Here is a 20,880-nt window from a genome sequence, read left to right as displayed (position 1 = left end):
TCAAGGCACCAGCAGGTTGGGTGTCTGGCTAAGGGCTCATGACCTACTTCCAAGATGGCACCTTGAATGCTGTATGCCCTGGGATGGGGTTGGGGGATGAATGCTGTGCCTTCACGTGGCAGAAGGAATAGGAAAAAGGGAGTGGCAGCTCTCTGTAGCTTCTTTTATAAGGACATTAATCCCATTCACAAGGGCGGAGCTCTCACGATCTAATCACTTCCTAAACGTCCCATCTCTTAATACTATCACACTGGCAATTAAGTTTTAACATACTAATTTTGTGGGGCACATTCAGCCCACAGCAGTTGGTTCTTTAAAAGATCAATAATATTGGGCTGGACGCAGTGGTTCACGCCTGTAATCCTAGCACTTTGGGAGGCTGAGGTGGGAGAACTGCTTGAGCCTTGGGGTTCAAGATCAACCCTGGCAACATAGTGAGACCTCGTCTCTACAAACAAAACAAAACAAAACAAAAAAAACAGCTGGGTGTGTGGGCACATGCCTGTAGTCCCAGCTATTTGGGAGGCTGCGGCTGTAATGAGCTGTGGTCAAGCCACTGTATTCCAGTCTGGACGACAGAGTGAGACCCCGTCTCAAAATAAATAAATAAATAAAAATCAGCAAAATCAATTTTATCTCAGACTAATCAAGAAAAAGAGCAAACAAATCATCAATATCAGGAATTAAATAAGAAATATAACTACCAATCCTATAGGCATTAAAAGGGAAATAGGGAATGTTACAACTTTATGGCAAAAAAAGTATTACTTAAATGAAGTAAACAAATTTCTTGGAAAATCAATGTATCAAAATTGACAAAGGAAGAGAGGAAAACATGAAGTCTTTATCTTCTAAGAAATGAATTCATTATCAAAAATCTTGTCACAAAGGAAATTCCAGGTTTGCTTTGGGATTGGCAAAGATTTCTTAGGTGGGACAGAAAATGCAATAGCTATGAAAGATAAAAATTGATAAAGTGGTCTGAATAAAAATTAAACTTTTTTTCCTTATCAAAAGACAGCAAGGAAGTGAAAAGACAAGCTACACTGGAGTAAATATTGGTAATACATACATCTAACAAAGAATGTGTCAATATTCTTATAATAATACAAAAACAACCTACTTTTTAAAATGGCCAGATTTGAACAGATACTTTACAAAAGATATAAAAAGTTTGAAAAAGAAAAAAAAAAAAAAAAGAAGAAAAGGTGCTTATCATTAGTCACAGGAAAATGCAAATTAAGCCACAGTGGGACACTACCTCACATCCACTAGAATGGTTACAAAAAAGGACTGACAATACTGTAAGTGAACATGTGGGAAAAATGGAATTCTCATCATTGGGAACAGGAGGGTAAAATGGTACAACCACTTTGGAAAATAGTTTCACAGTGTTTTATAAAATTAAGCATATACATATATGTCTCTTCCCTATGACCCAGCAAGTCTGATATTTACCAAAGAGAAATAACATATATCCACACAAAGACTTGTACACAAATGTTTGTAGCAACTTTATTAATGATCTCACACCAGAAATAACACAAATATCCATCAGCAAATACATAAACCAATTGTGGTATATTACAATGAAATACCAGCCAGCAATAAAAACAAAAAGCTACAGACATACGCAACAGCATGTATCTCTAAACATGCTAAGCTAAAGAAACTAAACACAAGAGTATATACTATCTGATTTAATTTATATGAAATTCTAAATCAGGGAAGAAAACTAACCTACCAGTAACAGAAGGTAGATCAGTGGTGACCTAGGGCTGGGGAGAATGACTGCAAAGGGAGAGGAAATTTATTCTGGTAAGAAAATGCTCTTTACTGATTGGGGGGGTGGTTACATGGGTATACACATTCATCAAAGATCACTGAACTCTACAGTAAAAATGGCTACACTTAATTATAGTAAATTATACTTTCATTAAGTTGATCAGAAAGAAAAAACGTCCCAATTAAGGGATAGACAAAAGTCACCACACCAGTGTCTGTCTTAATATTTGAATATGTACTAAATTTCTAGGTTTCTATTTGTTTCATGGCACATGTCAGGGGGCCAAGTTTCCATCTAAATAAATGGCTTAATCAGTTAAACTATAATAGAGGAAGATACTTTTATATATATATGTATATATATACACACACACACACAATTTTTAGATAGTGTCTTGCTCTGTCACCCAGCGTGGAGTGCAGTAGTGCAATTATAGCTCATTGCAGCCTAAAAGAGGAAGATATAACAAAATTATTCAAGAAATGAACAAAAGCCTATGGTATGAATGCTTTCCAACTGAGCGATTAACTTTTGATATGCTATTTTGTGTTTATGTTTGAATCGTGAGTTGTCAAGTGTTTAGAAAAATCTGTCAAGTACACAAGTCTGCCTTTTTGGTAGTTGGATCAAAATATTAAATCTCTTATCAAATGTTTAAGAAAATGTGATTAATAAAATATGTAAGTGGTATTAAATGTTCAGGATAATTGGAATTTGCAAATTGTTAAAGAAATGGGAATGTAATTTCTCATTTTTATCAAATTTACTGTTCTTATGTCTTCAAGTTGAGCTTAGAGATTTAAAAATGCTATATTTTAAATGTATTTTAATAAAGCAAATATTAAAACAAGTATTTTTCTTTCCATACCAAAAGCCTGCTTTGACAGTAAAGCTTGTTGACACATGGTTCAAACACTTCCTTCCTGCCTTTTTTGAGAAATTTATTCTGCTTTTCAAGGAAGGTATGTTTCTATTTTATCTGCAAACCTTGTAGACTGGCCTTATGGTTTATAGCAATATAAAAACACACAAAGTGATGCGTTTTTTAAATGACATAATGTAACAACACAAAATGTATGTATTTTATCTCTCTTACAAAGATAACTTACAGTAAATAATGTTAACAATGTTAGTTTTACTTATACGATTTTTCTCTGTACCCTCTATCTCTACTTCACCTCAATGTCTTTCACCCTCCAATTTTAAGGTGAAAATATCTAGGCTTCTGCCCTCTGCAACTGATTTCTATTGAGGGCCTATTGAGGTATAATGACAATAATCATTGAATCTAGAAAGAAAAAGCATCAAGCACAATTTACGTGAACAACAGCTTCAGTTGACATTTAACTGAATGCTTCTAACTTACTTAATCTTATTAGATAGGCAGTGTTTTAATCAATTTACAGATGGAGAAACCAGGATTGTGCAACTTGCAAGTGGCAGAGCCCTGTTTATCTCCGAAGTTCCTGTTCCTCTGAGGTGAAGTTACAGATTAACCTCCCAGGTTTGCCCTTTCTTGATGTAACCAACTAATATCTTTAAGGATCTTTTTTCTTTTACCCAGAGTGCTAAGTGCTGAGTATACAGATTCATTCAACTCTCTAACCAGTTCTTGTATTACTGATTCATCTGTGGTCAAAATCTGGGGTACTGGTGGGTTTTGTTTCCAAACGGTTATGACTTTGAGTGACAAAAAAAAAAAAAAGTTTATCCTTGATGTAGGGACCATGTTTGATTTCTCATTACTTCCCCTTTTGACCCCTCCAAGGCACTCAGCAAATGTCAGCTAATGAATAAATGAGAAAAAAAACTGTTGGCTAAAAAGATAGCATCAGAAGAGAATTTCTACCTAGTGCAGTGCTTGGCACCTATCAGGTATTTATTAAACATATATTGAAGAGAATGACATTTCTGCCATTTTATTAATAAATTCAACAAAGTATTTATTGAACTTTAACCACGTCTTGGGCATTTTTTAAGGATGAGTGGTTTAATACAATGATGATTCAGACATGGTCTCTACTTCCAAGGAATCTGGCATCTAAAATAGATAAGACGCACATAAAAGTAATAGGTGATAGCAGTTAAGTGCTGAAATAAGACTGTCATTCAAGTGTCATGAATTTGAACAAGCTGGGAAGATCAGGAATGGAAGTTTCCTCCCCCTTGTCTTAGTCCATTCGTACTGCTTTAAGAAAGTATCTTCAACTGGGTAATCTATAAATAACAGAAATTTATTTTCTTACAGCTCTGGAGGCTGGGAAGTCATGCTTAAGCACCAGTGGGTTTGGTGTCAGCCGAGTTCCCGGTTTCTGCTTTCAAGATGGTACTTTGTTGCTGGGTCCTCACGTTAGAAGGGACAGAAGAGCTCACCAGTTGCCTCACACCTCTTTTCAAGTCATTAATCTCAGAGCCCTCATGACTTAATCACTTCCTCAGATAGGATGTAGACTTCCACGTCTACATCCTATCTCACTGGCGAACATATTTCCACACATGAATTTTGGAGGACACATTCAGACCACTGCACCCCCCTCGAGTTCGTTAGTGTCTTTGAATATCTTTCTTTATGCTCTCTGTGGCAATCTCATGGTTTCAAACTTTTCCTCTATCTGGGTTAGTCCCAAATATATTTGTTCTCAGTCATCTCCCTATAGTTTCCATCTTTCTCCCAAACCTCCTCTCTACATAAATAACCTGCATACACTGTAAACTCCATGAATCCAAAAACTGAACTTGTATAATTCTCTTCCAAATCTGTCCCCAGCTTCTAGAAGATGGGAGGAAAACATGATACAGGGGAATGAGGAAATTCACTCAGTATTGCAGAGACAGGAAGGAAGACAAAGACTTAGTCTCTGGGTTTCTGAAAGGTCTTCTTGAACCATATCCACCCACTTCTCAATTTCTACCACGAAAGTAGAAAATCTTGATTTTTACTTGCCGTCTTGTAACTATAAAAGGTTTCAGAGTCACCTGTAGAAGGTAATTTGGGTCCTCACTTCCATGAACATTCTGACTTCCTCTAATAGAAAACAGGAGAATGTGGCAGTAGTGTATATTAAAATGTTAGGACTACTTAACATAACACTGCTTTAAGAGACCAGAATTTGAGATGGGTGAAAGGGCACGGGCAAGTTTGATTATTCCTAACACCTATGAGGAAGCGTCTGTCTTCCCCACAGGAAGCTGTCCTTTCTTCTCTATTAGCTATACAGGAGTAAGAATCTAGAGGAAGCTTGAACATTCACAATTGGAGTTACAGAATTAAAGACACTGAGATGATCAGCATGTGGATAACCTGAAATACTTCATGGCTCATTCACCATTTCAACGTCAAGAAGAGGGGAATAAACACTACAAACATGGCAATAGGCCAGCTGCTCAAGAAAATGGTGCCCCCTTCCTCCCAGGCACACAGCTGGACACACTTTCCAAAATCTCTCTAGGTGGGCCACGTGACTGAGTTCTGTCCAAAGGAACATGGGCAGAAGAGATCTGCACCACTTCCAGGCCTCACCCGTGAGCATTTGCCATGCAGACTTTTCCTTCTTTTCCTATGTGCTCCTTCAACAAAGAGGGCTCTATGGACTGAGAGAAAGGCAGAGGCCCAAAGGAAGAAGCCTGGGTCGCAGAATGACTAGGTGGAAAGCTGTCCACTGACCACAAACATCTGCATGGGACATTATATGAGAGAGAAATAAACCTTGGAATAGTGACTTAACTTCTTTGGGTCCTAGTCTCTGGGCAAAGAGGAAAAGCTCAATAAATATCAGCTGTCATTATATCAGGAAATAAAGTTTACTTCTCCTTAATTTCCTTTTCTTAGGCAAGGTGGAGCACCGGGGGCGAGTGGGATTAGTGAAAAGTATTAAATGATGTTTGCCCATTACAAAATACTAGTTGGTACATTTAAATAAGACGACATTGTGACAATAACACATAAAGACATTTTCTTCTGGATCCCAGACATTAGATTTCATGACCGATTTCTTGCTAAAACACTCAAATCTAGTTAAAATGTGAAATATAAACAGAATGTGGTACCCACTTCTTTCTCCCCATGACACTGAGTATTCTGGGGATGTTCTGAAACACATTTAACAATCCATATCATTTCTGTGGCTTCAATTTGACAAAATCTGTACAAAGAATACTCTGTGCTGCTCTAATATTTAACTGATACAGTTTAATTATAATGATCAACTTTTATTGATTTTACATAAATAGCTTATAGAATGCCTTTACAAACTATGTTTTTGCAATATATTTACGTTATAACACACATTTCCTTATGAAAGTATCTGTCAAATCTTTTTGCAGAGGAAGTAGGGAAAAGTGAGGGGAGAAGAGGAGGAAAAAGATTTTAAAACTAATTGTCAGCAATGGGTATTTGGCAATTATTTCCTTTACAAAAAAAATCACGGGTTTGTAACTTTGAAACATCAAAAGTGTAGTCCATCAATTTAATTAAAAAATCAGTAGTGCCTAATATATCTGGGCATCAATTTTTAAAAATATACCCAGATTCACATATTTTTACTCTTATTAAATAATGGTTTTAAATAATAATCACCACCATGTTTAGTTACATAATACCAGATCTGGATTAAATCATGGTGATACCGATATTTTTAAATTCCAATTTATTTATTAATCAGTAAAATGTAACAGTTGACAGTCTGCCCAGAGAATGAGCCTCCTATGTGTAGGAAGACGATAGTCTTATTACACCTGCCATCAATTAGGTCAGTTACATAGCTGCTAATGTATCCAAATTTTTTTCCACACTGATGTTTTGACTTGAATAAAGTACTACAAGTTATCATTATCAAACCAACATTGAAGAATTAACCATTCCTGAAACAAGAAACAATCTTTATATTAGTATTTCTTGGTTACGGTGCTTAGTCTTGGTATTATTAAGCATGATGATTCTTAATAAAAATGAGTGGATTAAGGCAAATGCATATAGCCTAGTCCCCTCAATAATTTGTTCTCTTATTTCTAATTGTTGTTGAGGCTACACAAACTACAGATCTGCTGCTAGAAAGATACAAGTTGTCCCCTGAACAACATCTGGCATTTTAAGCATAAGATTAAAATCCTGATGTTCACAGCATCTTCTCCTGGACTGCACTATGATCATTCCTCAGCAGTGCCCACAATGCTGATTTCCAAATGATACCATTTGCTTACTATGTATCTTGGCTGTATGGAGATTATTTTTTCCTTATTAAAAAAAAGAAATATGATATTTCCTTCTTTGTCCTTACTTAGGAATAACTGGGCAATAATCTATTCAGTCTTTGTAAACTCTCCATTGAATAATTTTTCATTCTTACAACCATTCCCCGCATGGCTGCTGTACTTTCCCTCTGTCATCTCCTTCACATAATTGAGTGGTCCCTTCCCCTCAAAGGAGGAAGGATTTTTGAATGAGCCTCCAATCCTATCCCACAAAGTGAAATATTGTCCGTAATTATAGTCAAAGAACATATGATGGTCTGTATGATGAGCTGAGCCATTAATAAATGGCTGCAAGATTTGGGGGACACGAAAATCACCATCATGAATGGAAATTGTCCAGATATTAACCAAGATGTACAGACTTAAATAAACCACTTTGTGTAACGGAAAGATAAAAGGGTATATATGGTAAGGTAGACTCTGAAGAAAGCCATCAATAGGGTGAAAAGCATGACTTGCAAATGGAGTAGGAATCTTCCAAGTATGGTGAGGTTTATGTAGGCGCTACAGAAGAAAAGGACACAATTAGCACTGCAAACTTTACCCCATGCAACATTCAACTTAGCTTCTCATACTCATGTTGGAAACGACCTAACATATCCTGTAGAAATCAGCAAAATTATTTATTCTATAAAATGTCCTTCTTTGCCCTAAAACAGTATAATTTTATATGGATTTATGGGTACAAATGCAGTGGTGTTCCATGGACATACTGCATAGTGGTGAAGTCTGGCTTTTAGTGTACCCAGCACCTGAATACACACATTGTACCCAACAGGGAGGGTCTCATCCCTCACTCCTCTCCCATCCTCCCACCTTCCGGAGTCCCTAATGTCTATTTTTCTCTAAGTTTATTAAGTGTACCTGTTGCCAGAACAGAAGAACTTTAAGACAGCCCCTTAGACCCATAAAGAATATGAACAAAATGCACTCTGTCCCTGTTACGATTATGGCTAGACATTTAATATGGTTAGAGGAAATTCTTGGAAATAGAGAATGGAATTTATAACCATACATTGCTGAAATGTGTAACCTTTTTTTCTCTTTTCCCCACAAATGACTTTACCTTATACACCAGTCTATGATGAAGGCCTCTGTGAATCCAGTAGATGAACATGTCAGTGAAAAAGAGGAAAGATATGATACTAATGATGAGTTCAAACAATCCTAGAAAAGAAAACGGGAAACAGAAGAATCAAAACTCAGCTCCTAGGATTAGAGTTCACTTTTCACACGTACATCTAAGTGTAAAATGGGATCCTAGACTCAAAACACTATAAACGATCTATTTCGGCTAATTCAATATATTCTAAACTAATCTCTCCTGGCTTCCTGGAATCTGGTCATTTCCTCATTTCCCTCTTATAAAGTACTTGAAACGTTCTACCTAAAGTACTTCTTAATTAAACTATGAAGATATTTATGAGACAGGATACTCCTAAGATTTACATCTTTATTATTTAAATCTCTGGGAATCATCACTTCCTTCATATTAATCTTCCTAAAACCCATCTTTACACATTATCTCCCTGCTTAAAATTTACTTCCCACGAAATACTTTAAATTTAGCATTTATTCCGTACTCCAACCCTTTCGGATCTTTCCAACCTCATCACTCCTGTATTCCTGCTCTAACCGGGCAGGTTTACTCAATATCTTCCCACTATCTTGGAGGTCTTACCTCTGTACCTGTACCTTTCCTCATAGGGGTTCAAGAACCTAAAATGCCCTCTCTCCGTTTATTTTTACTCATAATCATATCCACTTTTCACCCAGCCAATTCAGTACCCCAGTATATAATTTTTTTGTCCCATCTTCTAAATAACTTTCTTTTTTTTTTTTTTTGAGACAGAGTCTTGCTCTGTCGCCCAGGCTGGAGTGTAGTGGCACAATCTCTGCCTCCTGGGTTCAAGGGATTCCCCTGCCTCACCCTCCCAAGTAGCTGGGACTACAGGTGTGCACCACCACACCCTGCTAATTTTTTGTATTTTAGTACAGATGGGGTTTCACCATGTTGGCCAGGATGGTCTCAAACTCCTGACCTCATGATCCGCCTGCCTCGGCCTCCCAAAGTGCTGGGATTACAGGCTTGAGCCACTGCGCCCAGCAATAACTGACTTCTTACTTAAAGAGCAGGGGTGCTGGTGCCAGCAAGCGTGAGTCCAAGTCTCAGATCTACCACCTACTCATTACTGAAACTCTGTACACCTCATTAACTCACCTATAAAAGGAGCACAGTGATAGTATCTATCTCATAGAATTGTAGGAAAACAATGCACTGATTCTTGTGAAGAGCTGAGAACTGTCACTGACACATTATCAGCCTTCAATAAATACTATGATTGTTTTTCACATACTAGATCCTAGAAATGTGTCTTGAAAAAGTTTCAAAATTCCACAAAAGTTTAGTCACTACAGGATTATTTATACTATAAAAAAAGGTAACAATCTGAAGGTCTAACAATTAGGTATCATTTACATAACTTATGAATATCCACACAATACTATGACTAATATATTACATAATCTCAAGGTTTTTTGACATGAAAATACAACCATGTAAGTTGCTAAGAGAAACAAAATGCAGAGCCCATACCACTATGCACCTCAGGACTTCATTTGTGTAATGTAAACAATGAAGTATACAGGCGCAGAAAAGTGGGTGGTCGTATGCCAGAAGAGTTACAGTTTCTAAGAAGCAGGATGATGGAGTTTAAAGCTCTGTAGTTTTTAACTTTCAGCAATTATCATAAGCTACTCAAGTTTTTTTTAGAAGGTTGAATTCAATAATTAATAGAAAACAAATGCAAGGACCCATCTGATCACTCCAATCTTCGGCCAGACACAATTTCATCTACAACAGACTTTTAGATTGATGGAAAAACTAAAGAAACGCACATGTGGCAAGGCATGAACACATGAAAATAGAACATGAAAAACAATCGAATAATTTGTAATTATTTTAAAAGATAAAAAGAGGCAGATTTGTTTTTAAGAAAACTAACCTGTGCTTAGACTATTATGTTCCTGACACTTGTGTTATTTACTTACCATATGGAAACTCTCCTAGGTCATCATGTAATTTGCTGTAACCTCTTATCTCCAACAGGAACAGTGGAACAGTAAAAATACTTATCATTGGCAATGCCTGGACAGTAAACTTAATCTCTCGACGGACTTGATTCTGAAAGTGAAATTTCCAATACTTAAAATCACAAAATCCATGTTAAACAAAACAAGCGTAAAACTGTTCTGGACTGGATTTTTAAAATCTCTTTTACATGAAGGGGCTTACCTCCAAAACTGTTTCTATTAAAATTTTAAAAACTTGAAAATAGGTAGGTAAGAAAATCATTCCTTTTGTGCTGAGAAAATGCAGTAAGTATTTGAAATTCTGAAACCTCTTTTCCTTCCTCCAAAATCTGCATTCTAAACTTCTATTTATGGAATAATCGTTTCTTTCCTAATTAACTTCCATCCCCAATCCTCTAATTTTTTCTTTTTGCTGTTCAGTCCTTGGAGTCACCGACAAGTACAAACAACTGAAATTTAAAAATGATTGTAAACAACTTCAAAACTACTGAGTTTGAATCCCCTATCTAGCCAAAAAACAAAACATGGTTAAAAAAAAAAAAAAATTCAGTTTGTGAAAATCATATTAAAATAATGACATAAATGTATGCATTTATTTACTCATCAATATCAGCATAAAAATGCTCCAATATGCATCTAACAATATAAGATACTAGACTTACAGTTTTGTTAAAAATGAAAATATCTAACCCATTTGTGGTTGGTCTCCAAAATTTTATTTAATGGTTACATATAATCAGCTTAATCTAAAAATCTCAGAAACATGTTGTTATTTTTACTTTAATAGTTAGAAAATAGGTAAAAAAAAATTCTTACCTTTAAAAATTGTGGATGTTTCATTAATGCATGATCAAAGACAAAATAATAGCTCAGTGTTGCACAGAAGAAATAAAGGATGTCAGCACCAACATTTGTTACAATCAGAAGACTAATAGTTTGTCGGAAGATGTCATCTTCCGGCCATGTGGCTGGATATACGTATGGTGTAAAAAAATAGTAATCTGCAACACTGAGTACAAGATCCATCACTTAGCCCCTAAAAGATAAGCATGTGCGACAATTAGTTACCATGTCTATATTTTTCCAGGCAAAAATTTTTCAGAAACACTATATCTCAAGTTCCTGATTTAAGAACAATCATATGTAGTACATCTGCTGCTATCAGAATCCCCTACATGCCATCTTTAGAGCCAGAGGGGACCTTAGATATCATCTCTAGTCCAATTTCTTCATATTATGTACAGGGATACTAAAGTTCAGTTAGAGAAACTGAGGGCAAGGAAAGGTCATCAAGCTGCTAAGCGGCACAAGCCCAGATCCAATTCCATTTCTGTGTCCTTCCCCAGTGCGTCCTATGGCAGCACGGCAAGTAGTAAAGATGGGAATGCAGGGGACTAGGTACTCAGAAAAATAGTTTCCTCTTTTAGCTACAAGTTTCAGCTGCATCTCTCTCCTTCAAGGACTCATACTTCAGAGATTTTTGCTTCAGCGCTAACACCTAAGATAAATTCCCTAGAAGATAACCATGCTGCCACCACAACCATAGAATTGGGACTATCTGTTCTTCTGACACTCCCATTGACAGAACAAAGGAAGATGTATCCTTGGTGTTAAGAACTAGAATACATTTATTTCTCTACACCTCTAATCAATATTCCAGATCAGGAGTTGGTAAATTGCAGCCCACAGGCCAAACTCAGAGCCTGGTTTGCAAAAATCTTTATGGAACACAGCTACACCCAGATGTTTACATACTGTCTGTGGCTGCTTTTCTGCTACAAAGGTGGGCTTGTATCACTGCAACAGAGACAGTACAGCCCATTGAACCAAAGGCATTTACTACCTGGCCATTTAGATAGTTTGCCAACTCCTGTTTCAGATGCTTAAACTCTAAAACACATTAGTCAGTTCAGTACATATTTAAGTACATTCTATACTCATGGTCCTGTTACAATACAGTTCGGTGATATTATGGTCAGCTTTTGAGATCTGACTATGGAATCTATCATTTACGATCGACTCACTCATTCCTCATTGCATTGTTCGCACAAGAAGATGTGGTCAGCATCTAAAATACCTCTCTCACTTAGAACTGAAATTTTTGAACAAGAAGCCTATCTGCAAATTGCCTACCCACATAGATTTCAGGTGTTCAAATGGCCTTTATCTCCTACATACTGGGCCATGTTACTAAACACCAATTTAAGAAATAAAATAGCCCATACGTAAGGAAAATTCTGAAAATACTGATTTACTTCCTTGTAGCCTATTTCCTTCACTAGATTCCCTATGAGATTCCTCCACTAAATTCCCACAGGGATTTAAGAAAGTTTCTTAAAAAATAATACGCATATAGTTCAAAATGAGAAGCTGATAGGAAAAAATACACAATACAAAGCCTTGCTTCCATCCACGTCACTGTAAACCACACCGTCATTTCATTTCCACCTCTGAGTGACCAGATGGAACAACAGATTTTTCTCTCCTTGCTTACAAAACGTGGCATATTATATACACGGTAAATTTTCTTTTTCTTAACTGTATATATGTCTTGGAGATCTTTCCATCCCTACATAAAGATCATGCTCCTTTTTTTGTTTTTTAATGAAACAGGTTTATCGAGATACAGTTCACATACCATAAAAATCACTATTTTAAAGTATATGATTGACTAGTTTTTTAGCATATATATTCTCAGAGCTATGCAATCATTACCACTATCAAGTTTCAGAACATTTTCAGCACCCCAAAAAGAAACCCCAACCCTATACTGTTGAGCTTCTTGGATGCGTAAAGTTTTTCGTCAAATTTGGTGAGTCTAGGGTCACTTTCTTAAACTATCTATGCCTTTCCTTCTTCTCCTTTTGGGACTCTCATTATGCTTATGTGGAAATGCGTGATGGTGTCCCCAAGTCTGTTCATATTTCTCTTCCCAACTGTTTAATCTCAATTGACCTAGTCTGCACTGTACATCCAGATGGCCCGAAGCAACTGAAGAATCACAAAAGAAGTGAAAATGGCCAGTTCCTGCCTTAACTGATGACATTACCATGTGACATTCCTTCACCTGGCTCAGAAGCTCCCCTACTGAGCACCTTGTGACCCACAAGAGAACAACCCCCTTTGACTGTAATTTTCCACTACCTACCGAAATCCTACAAAACTGGCCCACCCCTAACTCCCTTTGCTGACTCTCTTTGTGGACTCAGCCTGCCTGCACCCAGGTGATTAAAAAGCTTTATTGCTCACACAAAGGCTGTCTGGTGGTCTCTTCACATGGATGCGTGACACTTAGGTGCATTCAGAAACCTTTCAGCAATTTCCCCATCACCCAAGAAATGCCTAACAGAAGCATCATGATTAATGTTCAGCATTTCTTCAACATCAGCTTCTCCTGACCTATCTATGGTTTTGGCCATTAAATGTATGGTATAATTAAAGACATTATGTATCATCACTTCATTAGTGATAGAAAATCTTTCAAAATATCTACAAGTTCATTTTCAAACGTCATTGTCAGCTAAAAATATTAAACATTTATTATTGCTGATTTATCAACATCATTTTAAGCATTAAGTAATTTTGAAAACAGGATCTTTACAACTGAACTCTTCAAAGAAGTTTTGATTCCTAGGCCTCCCTTAACTGTGCAAGCAATATACTTGCTTTTTCCCAGAGTGTAACACTCCTTGGAGAAAAAGATTGTATTCTGGCCAGGCATGGTGGCTCATGACTGTAATACCAGTGCTTTGGGAGGTAGGCTTATTCCTTGAGCTCAAGAGTTGGAGAACAGCCTGAGCAATATAGTGAAATCCCGTCTCTACAAAATATATAAAAATTAGCTGGGCATGGTAGCACGGCCCTGTGGTCCCGGCTACCCTCAGGAGGCTAACGTGGGAGGATTGCTTAAGGAGTTCAAGGCTGCAGTGAGCCATGATCGTGCCACTGCACTCCAGCCTGGGCAACAGAGCAAGACCCAAAGGAAAAGGCTGTATTCTGCTCACAGTGAGGTAAAAGTAAATGATTAAAAACTAATATACGGTTGAGGACAATGCATAACAGGAGCTGTCTAGAAAGTAAATTTTCAATTGACTCTTGCCTTACTTTTAGATATTTTTCACCAGACTGCTTCCTAAATATCTGAATTCTTCCTTGTTAATACTAACATACATCCTTCAGTAGCAGTTCTTCACACATGACAGCTTTTTTCATGATCAACAAAGCAATCGGTGGCCTCTGTTTACTTCCTATTGTGAAATCCACTTAACCAAAACACGGTTAGAATCTTCATTTTCGGTCCTGTGCAATGTCTCCCTAAGTTTTCATCAATTCTTAGTCCTTACTGCCACTATAAAACATCCGCAATCTGTTTTTCTATTCTTTAAGTCACATGAGATGGTAGTTCCCACACTGCCACATGAAACTCAAAGTAACAAAACAATAAAAAAACACCAGAAATACCTGGTAGGGGTGCCAAGACACAAAGGGCACCTCAGTCAGATGGAGTCAGAATTTGTCATCAAATGAGTTTGGGAGCTGAACTTAAAGCAAAAAAGAAAACAACTTTTTGTTTTTTCAGGGCTTGCTAGACTTCCAAATTGTAACTAGGGACTATGGACCTGTGTCCCTTTCTGTGAGCTCAACTGAATTATGTCTAATTCAGTGTTATATAGGTGTTCACTTAACACAGATCTAGATATTTGGATAGGTTTCAATTTTTTGCTATTACAAATAATGCTGCAATGACAGGCCCTCATTAGGCAGATTTCTAAAAGCAGAAGAGCTGAGCCAAAGAGTTACCCACTTTTAACTTTGGTAAATATTGCTAAATCACTTTCCATAAGGGTTACAACTACTTCATAGTCCTTAAACGATGTAGGACAGTACCTTACCTATTTCTCTACAATCTTACTAGCAGGGGATATCATCAAACTTTCACATATTCATCAGGAAAGAAGGGCTATCTCGGGTATACTTAATTTGCATTTACCTTATTATGAGTAAAGTTGAGCATCATTCAATATATTTAGAATAATTTATACTTTTTTTTCTGTGTTTATCTGTTGTTATCCTTTGCCCATTTTCCCACTGGGTTTTTAGTATCTTTATAAAAAAGTCAAACTCTAGAAGCCCCTTATATATTAGGGAGTTTGGCCCTTTGTTTATGACATGAATTATAAACATTTCCTCACTTTGTCAGGGAAGGAAAAATTTCATTAGCACCGAATGCCAGATATTAACACATACTCCTTATCATACACGCCATGTTAATTCATTCAAATAAGAACTTAAGTGTTAAGCACTGCACTAGGTAATGAGCATATAAACATTAAAAAGACAGTCTAAATCAGTCTTAAAGGTAAGGCAACTACAAAAACAATTCTATCAATAGGACACGTCCTGCAATACAGATATATATGCAAATTCTATGAAATCAGAAAAGACAACACAACTACCTCAGCTTATGGTAAAAGGCTTCCTAGTGACTATGATATTAGATTTGGACTTTGAAGGATATCACCAGAAAGAAAAGGTTAGGGATAGCCATTCCAAAGAGAAGTCACAACTGCAAAGCAAGGGAAGAACATGATGCATTCACGGCTCACTCCGTGTGGCTGGTGGGTGTCAGACAGGGTGATGGGGTGGAGCAGAGGGAAAAACATGTTAGGGGATGGACTTGTAAAGGAGATTGGTGTTAGACGACGCATGGAGGGATCTGCTGTCCTGCTGGGGAGTTTGGACTTTTTCTCACACACTATAGGGAGACACTTAAGATTTTTGGGTAGGAAAAAGATACAATCAGACCCATATTTCATAAAAACCATTCCATTAGAAATCTGGAGTACTGGGCCAGATGAAGTGGCTAATGCTTATTCCCAGCGCTTTGGGAGGCTGAGGTAGGAGGACCGCTTGAAGCCAGGAGTTCAAGACCAGCCTGGGCAACACAGTGAGACTCCATCACTATAAAAAAGGAAAGAAGAAATATGGGTTATCATTGAGAAGCAGGGAGACTAATTTGGTTGTTCCTGTGGCAGACTAACCCAGAGAAAATGATAGCCTGACCTCAGGCAGTGGCTGTTAAGACTAGCCAGCAGAGATTTCTCAAGTGAAAACATCCACAGGATTTGGATAACCCACAGATGCTGGGAAGTGAGAGAGCAATCTAGGCGACTGTGAGACTTTGGCAGGTCTAAGTAGATGGTGATGTCATTGTAATTGAAATAGGGAATACTGGCAGAGCTAGCAGATGTGGGTAGGGTAGGAATAGGGGGTGGGTAAGGAATGATGGTATGAACGGAAAATAAATCTTGGGACTCCAAAAATCACTAAGCTAAGAGAGAAGCTGGAAACTATGTTAGGCAAACCTGCCTCCCACTTTATTCCTAAATAAGATAGCCACAAGAATAAGAAGCTACATCCCTCCCTCACAATTTGCCCTCAGAAAATTCCTTTGTGGATAAAGAACAGACAGAACTCAAAGTCATCCCTCTGAGGCTCACCTGAGACAAATGCCTATCTGATTGCTTCCTCTGCCCTATTGTTTATGTAAAAATGAAGATTCACTGAGCCAGACTAAATTGTGTATTCAGTGGAAGGCTAATCAAGGATTCAAAAGAATGCAACCTTTGTCTCTTATCTACTTCTAAACTGGAAGTCCCCACTATGAGTTGTCCCACCTTACCAGACCCAACCAATGTAGATCTTACACATACTGATTGATGTCTCATGTCTCCCTAAAATGTGTCAAAGCAAAGTGTATCCCCCAGCACCTTGGGCACGTGTTGTCAGGACTTCCGAGGCTGTGTCATGGGTGCATCCTTAACCTTGGCAAAATAAACTTTCTAAATTGAGACCTGTCTCAGATATCTGGGGTTCACAATGGGTTCAATGGAGATCTTAAAATCTAATTATCTGTGGCTCATCTTACATCTTAGATATAGGCAATAGGCCACATGTAAATATAAACGTGAAGTTCAAAAGCTAGCCTAGTTAGTATACAGGTAGTAGCTGAAGTAATAAGGGTGAAGACTGTCAAGGGAGGTGGTGCAACAGGGACAGGGTATTAAGTAATATCAGAGAACATAAACATTTAATAATTGAAAAGGATATTGCTGTATCACTAAAGGTTGCTAACAGCTGATAAATCAATCTACATGTTTCCTACAGTGCCCTGTAGCCCTAATTCAATACAATACCTAGAATAGTATAGTGCAACCAAAAAGAACACAAACATGTTTGATTGCTGTGAGGTTTAGAGACTAAGTAGTCTTTTGACATTTGACCCAAGAAAGGTACTCAATAAAATAACACCTGTATGATTATCACTGTTAAGGCAGTCAAAAATGAGTCAAAATTACTTCAATAGAAGATAAAATAGGTGTCACTTGATTTTTGTTTGAAAAATAACTGACAGTAGTTGATAGTAATATTTACTTTATACTAGGTAATCTAAATATTTTACGTATATTAACTAATTTAACCCTTTCAAGAAGCCTCAAAAGTTAGGTACTAGTATTGTATTATAGATGAAGCTGGGCACAGAAATTTTAAGTAACTTGCATAGGGTCATAAGAGTAAGTAAATGCTGGAGCTAGGATTCAAATACACACAATCTGGTTGCAAAGTACGTGAACTTCTGCCAAGTTCTATTGCCTCTTCACCACTACTTCAAAGTCGTCAACTCCTGAATTTTTAAAAATTCTCAGTGCTTCTACAAACTCATATAATTTTAAGGGGTTATAAGCCCTGAAGGGGTCCCCAAGGACCCTAAATTGAGTACCACTGCTTCAAACAGAAACTTAAATACGTTGTCCTTGCAGAATTAAAGAAACATCTTCTTAAAACTCAGTTATAATAACAATATTAGGCTTAGAACAACTCAGTCTACCATTATCTTTTTGCTCTACTTAAAAAGTATAGAAAATAATAGCTAATATTTATTGAGAACCAGGTATTCTTTGTATAACCTCATCTAATCCTTATAACTCAATGAGATAGGTACTTCTATGACCCCCACTTTATAGTTAGGGAAACTGAGGTCAGAGTATTTAAATAACTTGTTCAGTACAAAAAAAAAACCAGCTGGGATGTACACTCCACAACCTGTTCTCTTTGCTACCACATTACGTTATCTCTCAAGATGTTTTACATGCAGATGAGGAATTCTGAGTACCATACATGCTAATTAATTACATCACATAATGAATGGAAAGCACTCTAAATGATCAAGGATCAGTTTTTATTAGGTATCAATCATTAGAAACTTTAAAAATGATAGTGATATAAAGACAACTTGCAAAGAGTTTCAGCTAAAAGTACCGAGCTGCCACAAACTTTCCAGTATGGAAACCCTATCTACTGAGGTCTTGTTTTCTTCACTTACACCACCTCGAAATCTACTCTGCTGTAACACGGAGATGGCAGTATACATTATTTTTCCTTCTATGATGCTAAAGGAATAGATTATTTCCCTTTTCCTTTCAGTCTCCTCAGACCCAGACTGTTGTCCCTTCATCGTAACTACGCCGCAGTAACAGAGGCTTGCACTGCAATAGTCAGGAATTCTGATACCGACCAATTCTTCAGCCTGATTCCTTTGGCCCTTAAAAGAAAAAAACCCTCCAAGAACGAAGGAAAAAGTAAAGCATTCGTGTTCAGCAGCCGGACCAGACTTCCCTTGAGTAAGAGATCTGCAACACCCAACATCAAACACTGCATTTTCTTCAAGCCCGTCCACGGTTGGTTCTTTCACGTCCAGGCCTCCCCATCCGCCCCGCGATCCCTCCCGCCGCGAGCGGAAGGCCCCTCCGCCCGGACTCCCAGGTGGCGCAGCCCTCCACGCCCCGAGGTCCCTCGGCACAGCCCTCGCCGCCAGTCCTCGGGATGCCAGGCTACCTGCCAGCCTCTCCTCTCACTCGGCGCAGGACTCGGATCCATACCACCACCGCGTTCCTCGCACCCGCCCAACGCCTGCCATCCAGAGGGCACTCGCTAACCTCCCGCAGCGCGGAGAAAATCCGAGCTCCGGGGACACCCTCCGCCTCGCCCACCCGAGTCCCCGACGCTGAAGTCTCTCCAGCCTTTTTTATTCCATAGCCTCCCGGCCCGGCCCGCTCAAGTGCATTCCGCTTCCTTCCCCGCCCGCCCACCCACGGTCCCCACCTGGAAGCGGTACGCCGCCGCTCCGCACGCCACTGCTCTGCAGACTGCCCTGGCCGGCGGGCAGCCAGCAAGCTGGCTGGGCGGGGAGGAGCCGAGCCGGCGCCGGGAGGCTGGAGCGACCAGCCAATCAGCGACCGGCGCCATAAGCTGATATGACGGCAGATCGCGCGACGTGCCTGCGCGCAGCTCTCCGCGGTCACGTGGGTGCCGCGCGCTCGGCCACGCCCCCTCCGTCCTCTGACTAAGGGGGAGGGCGGGCGCCCGGTACGAGTACCTCTGTGGTGGAGAATGGGGTTTCAGATTTTGCATTTCTTTGCTTTCTTTTTAAACTAGCTCTGGTGACCGTCATTCATGGTGGTACCAGGCAGGTTTACGGCGTTTATGTAAACATTCCTAGAACAGGTGCGCTGCGTTGAGGAAAATAGACGACACTTCTTTGACGCGAATGTCTGGGGCGTTTTCTCAAGGGAGGAGGCGCAGAAGTTCCCAAACAGGTGCTCAAGGTTTTAAGGCGTAGTCCCCCCGATTTTCTAGCGCTGAATGGCTGGAGGCTCCGCGAACCGGTGTATATAGGGGTCTAAATGGTGGCAAGATGAGGGTAAACGTGGACAAAAACCTTTTCACAGTACAAGTTGTTGAAAACCAAAGTTACCGCAGATCTAATTGGCTTTGATTTGCTACACGTGAATCGAGCAGCTCGGATTTCCCGAAACAGCTGAGCAGAGGAGGCTGGCTTCACAGGCAGAAGAGGACGGAGGAAAGCAGAAATAAGGAACCAAAAGATCTGTCGTTTCAGAGTGACTTTCCTTAAACAGCGATTAAAACAGAGGGGACTGACTTGTGACACCAGCTCAGCAACCTCCAAGTGGCAAACTGGGCCACTTTATTACATAAATAATACGAGGAATACATGACAGAAATGAGGGATTTTTAAGGGAAAACAACGTGATTCAATCTGCCTTCAAAAGACTTTTCTGGCAAACTTCAGATGTACATAGGATACTGTACAAAGTTCAAATGAATTTAAAATACTGTAGGTGGTTTTTTTAAAAAAACGGACTCAGATTAAATAAAAACAATTTTAAATTTTAAAAAGTTGAGTGTCTACTTCGTGTAACACATCATACTAACCACCGGGAACGGAAAGAGAAGTTAAAATAATGGCAAAGACATGGTTCCCAACCTTAAAGAGCTTATGCGCTATAGGAGAAATGGGCGTGTATAAATAACTATGTTGCTTATTACAAGGAGAGGTAATAAACTTGTGGTATGGGCTGAGTACAGAGACAAAATGGCTATTCTGATGAGGGAAATTAGGGAAGGAACATTGCTTTGCCCAGTGAAATGATTTGAATGGACATAATGTTCTTGAGCATAGAAGATAAAACATTAAATGAATAAAAGCTCAAAAGTGAAATGTTATAAGCAAACATCAAATATCCTGAATCTCTAGAATTTTATCATTGAATATGCCTTAGCTATGATAAGTGGTCTTTATTCTTGGTGACTTGGGGATTCCCAAGAAATTTGCAATCACTCCTGGCAACTCAAAGTAGTAATAAGTTAACCTCAAGAGAACAATCTTGTTA

At 38.6% G+C, this 20,880-nt stretch overlaps 1 protein-coding gene across 1 annotated transcript; it reads right to left on the bottom strand.

Annotated features, from left to right (window-relative positions):
- Positions 1–1,490: 1,490 nt before the first annotated feature.
- Positions 1,491–19,415, bottom strand: SC5D (sterol-C5-desaturase). The gene is made up of 5 exons (XM_023208487.2): positions 19,292–19,415; positions 10,946–11,165; positions 10,088–10,220; positions 8,103–8,203; positions 1,491–7,540 (listed from the first exon to the last, which is right to left on the bottom strand). Exons 2-5 carry the CDS (start codon positions 11,153–11,155, stop codon positions 7,085–7,087), a joined length of 900 nt encoding a protein of 299 aa, XP_023064255.1. The 5' UTR covers positions 11,156–11,165; positions 19,292–19,415; the 3' UTR covers positions 1,491–7,084.
- Positions 19,416–20,880: the final 1,465 nt, after the last annotated feature.

This window comes from Piliocolobus tephrosceles, chromosome 13 (genome assembly GCF_002776525.5).
Source record: "Piliocolobus tephrosceles isolate RC106 chromosome 13, ASM277652v3, whole genome shotgun sequence".
Classification (NCBI taxonomy): domain Eukaryota; kingdom Metazoa; phylum Chordata; class Mammalia; order Primates; family Cercopithecidae; genus Piliocolobus; species Piliocolobus tephrosceles.
The sequence above is the reverse complement of the archived record's forward strand: the minus strand, read 5'-3'. Positions and strand labels throughout refer to the sequence as shown.